This window comes from Nilaparvata lugens, chromosome 8 (assembly GCF_014356525.2).
Source record: "Nilaparvata lugens isolate BPH chromosome 8, ASM1435652v1, whole genome shotgun sequence".
In the NCBI taxonomy this organism is placed as follows: Eukaryota; Metazoa; Arthropoda; class Insecta; order Hemiptera; family Delphacidae; genus Nilaparvata; species Nilaparvata lugens.
Window position 1 is genome coordinate 41,538,868 of NC_052511.1, and position 9,177 is coordinate 41,548,044.

The following is a 9,177-nucleotide window of genomic DNA, read 5'->3' on the forward strand; positions in this document are numbered from 1 at the left end:
TATTGAAAAAAATAACTTCTTGCTTAATAAAATATAATTGATTAGGTACGGTATTTTAAACGAGAATGAACCGTTAATATTACATCAATAAACCTGTATCAGCTACCATAATATAGAAGGGATTGACAAGACAGAGACTCGGCAACGGTTTTCTGCATCTTTCTCCACTGTCATTGTGGACTTCACTATAGTTGATATTATGCATCAGTATGGATAAGTGTGTATGAGATAGCAAGAGAGTTGCACAAGCCGGCTCGTAGAAACTTTCCTACAAGGGTTGTTATTGTGAAAGGTCTCAATGACCTCTATCACCATATATAGATGTTACCATATGCAAGACAGAACAATGCTACAGATACATTATTACTATTACCGTATCAATAATTTTGTCTTAATAAGTTTTCATATGCTATACCGATAAAAAACAAGTCTGTTGATCTTATAGTAAAGGCAATGCAGCCTATATTTGATCAGAGAAAAATGAAGCATTTGCAAACTGATGATGGTAAGGAATGGTTCAATAGTAAATTTCAACAACTTGTGCAAAAGTATGGTATCATTATTATTAATAGGCCTAGCCTAGCCTATTATTATTTTATGCGATGTCTGTAGATATAACTACCTTATAGCAGAGAAAACTCCTATAATGAGAATAACAACGTAGTGCATTTATAATATTACGCATAAGTTAGCATAAGTTAGTTCTGCATTGTCCCACCAGATTGCATAAGCATGTCAACAGTCGCTTGTAACGGCTTGTAATGAGTGGAAGGAGAAAAGTGGGCTGGCATGGGAATATGGAAGGAGAGTGTCAGTCTTTTGATCCGGTTTTTTATAGCTGCATCTGGCAGCCTGCCAGGCTTTCAACTCATTTCTGAGGAAGCCTCAAGAATAATATTGCAAGCACAACCAAAGGCCAATTAGTGGCCTATTATAAAAGACAAACAATTTCATTCCTTTGTGACATGTAGCTTTCTGCTCTGACAACTCTAGAGCTATTATTAATTCTGTGCTTATAGTTATAGGTATCTTATAGTTATAGACAACTAATTCTTTATGCTAACCCATGACTTCTACTTGATATATTTATATAAATGAAAAAAGGGCACAAATAAGGGGGAAGAGGCGCCAATCTATGCGCTGGATTATCTTTAAAATGTTTTTGGCGCCAACTTTCTGAAAACCTTAACCTCGACTATCAAACAAGCCTCGATCATCAATAGTCGATACCTTGCTAGCTGATAGGAAACAATCGATATTGGATGAATAATTTATCGGAAGATTGAGGTTATATTTTCCAATACTAAAATCATCCATATTATTTATTAATTTTTATCACAATGTTATTATTAAAGTGACAGTTAACAAGAATGGCAATGCTTTAAAATTATATAATTTTTAAATCTGGTTTTTCAACTTAGAAATATTAAATATAACTTACGGTAGCCCTTCGAGTTGTTATAAATGTAAAATGTTATTCTCCGGCTTTTCTGCAACCTATAAATTTGCAAAATACTCTTCAGTAAGAATTCTCTTCTGCAATATTATATTTATGAGAAACTGTATCGGTGTATCAACAAGATTTAAATGTACAAAGGTTGTTTCAAATTCAATTACAAAGAAGAAAACAACTGATGAAGCACCCTGGAGAATAATATTTTTTGGCTCCGATGACTTCTCACTTGCAAGTTTGAAACCTCTGACAGCCAAATTGTAAGTAAATTTTTTCTCAGATTGAGAATTAATATATCTTTCTACTGTACTAAGTTTTAAAAAGACCTGAGAATGAGATAATGAAGCAATATAGGTAATTCTAAATAGGCCTAATTAGTAGAGGTAATTTGTAACATCATTAGGCCTACTCTACGTACCTACTTCAAAATAGTCGTCGCAAAACTAGTCCAGTCAAATGGTTGGATTTTAAACAGTAGATTGCAAGCTAACAGTAGCTCTTGGAGTAATTTTGTGTAGCTCATAGCATAATCCTCAATAGCACTCCAGCAATAACAAATAATATGTTATCGTTCTTTCAAACTTGAGACAACAATTTGATTTTTAAATTGCAAAAGCCTAAAATGATTGTGGTGCAATTCATCAACTCTCCTTGTAAAGATTAAGTATTTTGCTAAGAAATTTTACTGGTGACATTTTATTCAATCAACAAACCAAGAAGAATTTATCTTAAAAATGTCATGGATTTATCTCTAACTCAATTTGAAATTATCTGTTACAAAAATTCAAATCTTGGGCGTCATATCTCAAAAAGTAATAATCGGAAAAAATCATGAGGAAACCTTTTTATTTTGATAGCTTAATAGTATAATTACAAAACAAAATCTTTAAAAAAGTTCACCAGTAAATATTTTTTTAGCCTGTTGCTTGGCCTTAATTTAGTATACGTTCTTCCATTCAACATATTCTTTGGTAACTCACTACTTTAAAACATAACCTTGACCACTGCTTTAAAATATAATTATGTACTCTATTATTCTAAAGTAACTTACGGTATCATAAAATCAAAACTTATTTTACTTTATTAGTTGTAGAAATGAGTAGGTATGACGCTGAGAAGATACTGAGTATTCGGTAAATATTTGAATATTTCTGAGAACTACTTCCCTGCACAAAGTAGATGTTTATCTTCCTTCTCTGTACTCTCTGTTTGAGTAAAGCCGATGGCAACTATTTGAGCAATAATGCAATTTATCGTGTCGATGCAAGTCATATTTATTAGAATGTAGCCCAATTGAAAGAATAAGACATTGATGCTGTCAATACTACTGATTTGAATGTATTTCCTTTAGAAAAAAGAACAATGCAATCAGGACGTAGAAAACATAGTAAGCTACCGCTAGTTATGGAATACTAAGCTAACGATCAACTCAGTTTTCTTATCCACAATTTTTAAACATGTTTGCATTAACAAAGCTATATTCAGGAATTTTGTATTTTTCAACAGGCGTACAGGAACTCTATTGAGTGAATTGGGAGTGGTGAGTTCACCAGGTACAATTGTACATAAATTTGCTACTGACGAAAACTTACCAATCCATGAATGGCCACCTGCCACTTCTATTTTGCAAAACTACGATCTTGGAATGGTTGTAGCGTATGGAAAACTAATACCAGCAGAAATGATAAACTCTCTGCCTCTGTAAGTATTGTATCATATCATACGGCATGCAGCTAAAATCTGCCACAATAATGCAACAGTCTCCGTCTGCTCTGAATGTCATTTGTAAGCTATTTTAGATCCCTTGGCATGCACTGCAACTGCAACCAACCCCCAGCGGTGTTCCATCACTAAAGCTGCCATATCTCAGTTATTATTGGTCCAATCTTGAAAAATCAGGTACCAATCGATAGGTAATAAAATTTAAAAAAAGTTATTTGTGTAATTTTTTTTTTTGTTAAACCAACGGTTTCTGAGTTATTAAAGGAATAAAATGTTAAATGGCCGCCATTTTGATTTATGAATTTAAAAAATTATTATACATTTTTGTAGCTTTGTCCAGTTGTTATAAATTATTGTGCAAAGTTTCAATTTCGTATGTTCAACCATTATTTATAGAAAAAATAATGAGTGAAAAAAGCAAAACGGCCGCTGTGTGAGTAACTGAAGACTTCCGGACAATTCAAATATGATATTTAGATATGTTTCTTACCCAGGAACAAAGCCCTAGAGTATTGGTTGGGAGTTCGTAAACACCCTCTATAAGTATTTTCTATGTTCTATCCAATTCTATTTTCAATTCCTGTTGCTTCTGGAAGCAATAAAACTCTGCAGCAGAATTCTATTCAGTTTAATTCAGGATAAGTTTTAAAAATCAAGATCTTCAAGTTAGTTCCTTATTTTATATTTTATTTCATGAATATAATAATTGTATTGCCCTGAATTCAATCATGACTTAATCTCTTCTCAAAAAATAAATAACTGGCTTCACCTAGAACCTTTTTTTGATGTACCTGTTAACACACGGTTTTGATGTTTTTTACAACGACGTGCAGTAAATTATTTTATTCCAAAATGGACGCTTGCCGTTCAAAAGTACTCTAGTCAGTAGGTAAACAAAATTGCCTATTTACTTGAATAATTGATTGCATGTCGTTGTAGAAAAAATACATAGCTGCTCGAAATTAATCGAGAAACCATCTTACATTTTTATTGATCGTAATATTTGTGTAAAGTGCATTGATGGAGCATGATTATAAATAAAATGTCCAAGTAGCCCATCCAATTAATGTTTGTATTGAGTATGAGAGCAGATGCAAAATGAATTAGACTTTTTTAATGTTTCGTTTCAGAGGTATTTTGAACGTACATGAAAGTCTGTTACCGCGTTTTGTTTCAGAGGTATTTTGAACGTACATGGAAGTCTGTTACCGCGTTGGAGAGGCGCAGCCCCCGTTGAGCATGCTATCATGAACGGAGATACTGAGACTGGGGTCACGATATTCAGAATCAAACCAGAAAAGTGAGTAATAAATGTGGCCTTGTTCCGTTCTCCAATTGGTTTGCGCGTCTATTAACTTGGCGATTTATGTAACATTCTTGGGTGGTCTCACTCATGTTTCGAGTTCAGATAGTAAAAACAAAAATACTAGAAAATCAATTAAGCTACATAATTAAAATAATCACATTTATTGAATTTAACATTTGTTTTGATTTCATATCAAAAGCAGAATACAATGCCCTGGTAGAGTCCCACCTGAGATATGGGCTTATTGTGGGGGGGGGGATCGTCTGCGGGCAATCTAAAGAGGGTTCTCATGCATCAGAAGAGTGCTGGCAAGTCTCAAACAAAGAGAGACATGTCGAGATGCCTTCCGTCATCTGGGCATCATGACGGTGACCAACATTTACATCATGGAAGTCATCACCCATGTTAGCCGGCTAAATCTCCTCCTGAGAGACACAGATGTACATAAATATGTCACTCGTTAGGCAGACAACTTTGTATTCCCAAGGCACAGGACTGTAATCTTCGAAGAGAAACCTTCGTACATGGGCAGAAAACTTTGGAATCACCTACCGGAGACTATAAAGAGGCTGGATTGTGTGCCATTGAAAAAAAAACTTGGTGAGTTTCTCAAAGTAAGGCCCATGTATGAAGTATGTGAATTTCTTGAAACAAGAGACTCAGACTGGCAGTGGAAAAATATACTGAATCTATTTTTGAAATAACAAATATTGATAATGAATTATGCTCTTTGTATTTACCAAACAATTGTAATATTTTTTCGACAACAATTACTGTTCTTGAAGAATATGTAATAAAGAATTTTCACTATTGACTATATTATAATGTCTTTGTGCATTCGTTGAACAACTAAGTGCTGTTTCAGGTTTGATATAGGAGATATAGTGAGACAATACCGTTGTTCGATTGCTCCAAATGAAACAGCCGTTGAAGTGAGGACAAGGCTGGCCACATTTGGAGCCAAACTGCTGTTGGAGTGTGTCAGAGATTTGCCTCGTTGCGTGACTATGGCTACATCTCAGCCTAGCGAGGGTGTGTCCTACGGTGAGTCAATTAGTTATGCAAGATAAAAAGTTTAAACCACTTAAGGCCGTTTGCACAGTTAAAGCTTAAACTGAATTTAATCAGCTGGTGGCCTGAACTCAAAATGAACAATAAAATAACGAACGAGACTTGATATGGATTTAAATGCAAAAATAAAAATATTTATAAAATGAAAATGAAATAAATGAATAAAAATTGAATTTAGTTTAAACTGTTCCTGTGCAAACGGCACTTAATGTGGTACAATTCGGGCTTGAACAATATCACCCGATTTTCAACTTGAGGACTAAATCAAATTCGGTTTAATGCCCGAATTTATTCACCCACCTGAACATTAATTCTCCTCTAACCACAGACTTGTTCCATATTGGAAAAGTAATTTCCAGGGAAATGTATTATAAAATGTACACTTTCTAAAAATAAACTAAATTTGAATAATTTCATAATTCAGGTCCAGATTTCTTCTAGCTGAATTTAAATGACATATAAAAGAATTGATTGTTATTTTCCAAGCTCCCATTCAATGATTTATCAATATAATGATATAACCAAGTATTTTCCAAGCTTTTAATGATCGAAAGAATAAGACTTTTATGTTGTCAATACCTTAATATATACTATATTTGTTCAAAATCAATTTACAATACAGAGCCAGGTTTCATGGCAATATCTTCACCTGCCATATATTTAGCTCAACTGATTTTTGCCATGAAACTTGATTCTGTAATTTAAATTTATTATGAAAAAACATAGTGGTATTGACAACATCAACGTCTTATTCTTATAATATAGAATAATATCACAACATCTCTTTCCATACACTCAAAATTTCAATTATCATTTATTTGTTCATTCAATGATCTAACCAAGCTGCTTCTAATCAATTTTTCGTTATTGAATGTTGACATAATATCGGTAGACCTTGCTGGCTAAGTGTTTGATCACATTGGATGTGTGTATGTGCAAGTACATTCTTGGTCATGCATGATGAAGCGCGCAGATTAGAGGAAAATCTTGAAAGATCAATAGGAACACTCGTGCACTTGCTGGTTACGTTCAGTGTGAACAGCTACAGACAAGTCACAACGTGTTTCAATGACTCTTTCCAGATTTTGTCTCGGCTCATGCATTATCTGACGTGCACTTGCACATATACGCATCCAATGTGATCATTTACTTTAAGGTCTGATGCTGGAGTTTTCAGGTCGAACCTGATCAATTTCGACCTAATGATCAAAGACCTAACGATTGTTTTAGGCAGCCGAGACCGACAAATTAATGTGACCATCCCAAACAATTTGAAGTTATTTTAAGGGCCGTTTGCACAGTTAAAGTTTAAACTGAATTTAATCAGCTGGTGGCTTGAACTCAGATAAACCACATTATAACGAACGAGACTCGATATGGAATTAATCCAGTTCTAAATGAAATTAGTTTGAACTGTTACTGTATGAACGGCACTAAGTAATTTTAAATTCAAGTCCATACCGTATTTTTAATGTTAATTTCTATGACGAATTGTCATGATTTGTTGTTGCTATAAAATTAATAAATTAAACGAATGAATCAATTTTAAACACTGTAGGTAGCTTGTTTGAGTGTGTTCACATTAGCAACTTTCTTGAGAGCAACTTTTTCTGTGAGGAATAGAACACAAGCGTTTCCTATGTACTGGGCACACTGCACCTGCAACTTTTCTATTCTGTAGGGTGGCTGCAGTGAAGCATGAATAACATTATTACCATGCTTCTACCCCTAGTAGACAATAACACATCTGACCGTAGCTTTAGTGTTTAGAAGGAATGAATGTCCTTTAGTTACCGCTTGCAACCAAGTTGCTTTAGTGTGCCAGGGGTGTAAAGTTTTGAAGATTTCTACCAGCTGTTCAGCAACTTAGTTGCTCTATATGAACACGCTCTTTGTTGTTGCAGCACCCAAACTAACCCCCAGCTACGCCCAGTTGACGTGGAACAACCAAACGGCGCAACAGGTCTACAACAGACACCGGGCGCTGGCCCACATTCACCCCCTGACCACCTGGTGGTACGGCCGTCCCGTCCGGCTGCAGAACATCTCACTCGCTCCGGTCTCCCAGCAAACCACCTTCAAACCGCAAAACTCCACAGCATCCTCCTGCAAATCGGCGCTCGATTTCCTCAACGACATTCAACCGGTCAACAGAGCGAACAGCGACAGCAACTCGAGGCCAGGTCGTATCAAGTACAGTCACAAAAGTAAAGTGTTGACAATCGAGTGTGCCGATGGCGCTAGTGTTATTTGTGACAATCTACGAGTTTTACAAAAAAAGATGTCCGCCACGGATTTTTATAACGGTTTCCTGTCGAAAGTCAGCGAGGCCGATTGGGTTTTCGGTGTACAGAGTAGGGAAGTAGGTTGAGTATCACCTCAGTTATTTATTGTAGATTTGAATGCAAGTTGTAAAGACCCTGCCATTTGGTTGATTCATTACAATGGGTCGATTGAATAAAACTATAATCTAGTGAGTAGCAACCAGTCATTGGTTGTAGCTATAAAAGTAAGATTGAAGAGCTTTCAAATCCTAGCATTAGCTTAAAAATTAGAACTAGCAATTGCTAGCTATAATTCAATTGACCTACTAAAAGCTAGCAATTTCTAGCTCTAAGTAATTTTCAAACAAATGCTCGCATTTGAGTCAGCTGTATAATTTTATTTTTATAGCTGTAACTCTTTACTAGTTGCTAGTCAGTAGATTCTAGTTTTTATCCAATCGACCCATTGTGAACACTTTCATCATAAGAATTTATGTTATTCAAGGTGATGGTTTCTTGATCCATTGCGAGCTGCGATGTATTAACATTCTTTTTTGATGTATTTTACACGACGTGTAGTCAATTATTTCAAGTAAATAAGCAAATTTGTTTACTTACTGACTGGAGTACTTTTGAACGGCAGTCTGTTGAAAATGAACGCTTGCCGTTCGAAAGTACTCCAGTCATTAGGTAAACAAATTTGCATATTTACTTGAAATAATTGACTACACGTCGTATGAGATACATAAAAAAAGAGTGTTTATTCAAGATGTTGCACAATGTGAACACAGCATAGATAAATTCTCTTTTATTCAGTTTTGGCTAGATTCTTGTCACCGTTTCACCATCTTCGGGCTAGTGGTCAGAGTTGTATCTAGTCGCTCAAATGAGATTAGTGACGTGCTCTCGGTCCTCCCGTTGAGAGGGTGACTGCTTGAATCCAGCTCCAGTAACAGTTAGGAGCTTCAAAATCACTCTCACTATTATTGACTGTAGTCAGATCATTAACGAGTAATGATCCATACTGTAATATTATCAATAACTTATTATTGTCGCAAATATTTGTAAATATTGCTACATGATAGGAATGTTACCACAATAAAAAAGTTGACAAATGAAGAGCGAGTATCAATGTTGTAAAAGTGGAAGTTTCCTAAAATGTTGTGGAAAGTGCAAGATTTCATGAAATTTGTTAACGGTCGGTTGTTAAGTTGAGTGGTGATGTATTGAATATCGAACGACCATGGTCAGAATGAAATTAATTGAAGGTATGATGACCCTGCTAAGAAAAAATTTAGAGGTTCATCATATTGGAGTAGAAATTTAGTTGAACTATATTAGTATAATAATCAGGTACTTGA

At 35.1% G+C, this 9,177-nt stretch overlaps 1 protein-coding gene across 1 annotated transcript; it reads left to right on the forward strand.

Moving 5' to 3' along the window:
* Positions 1–1,259: 1,259 nt before the first annotated feature.
* Positions 1,260–8,935, forward strand: LOC111059244 (methionyl-tRNA formyltransferase, mitochondrial). The gene is made up of 5 exons (XM_022346867.2): positions 1,260–1,713; positions 2,960–3,154; positions 4,353–4,475; positions 5,347–5,525; positions 7,457–8,935. Exons 1-5 carry the CDS (start codon positions 1,472–1,474, stop codon positions 7,921–7,923), a joined length of 1,206 nt encoding a protein of 401 aa, XP_022202559.1. The 5' UTR covers positions 1,260–1,471; the 3' UTR covers positions 7,924–8,935.
* The last annotated feature ends 242 nt before the right edge of the window (positions 8,936–9,177 follow it).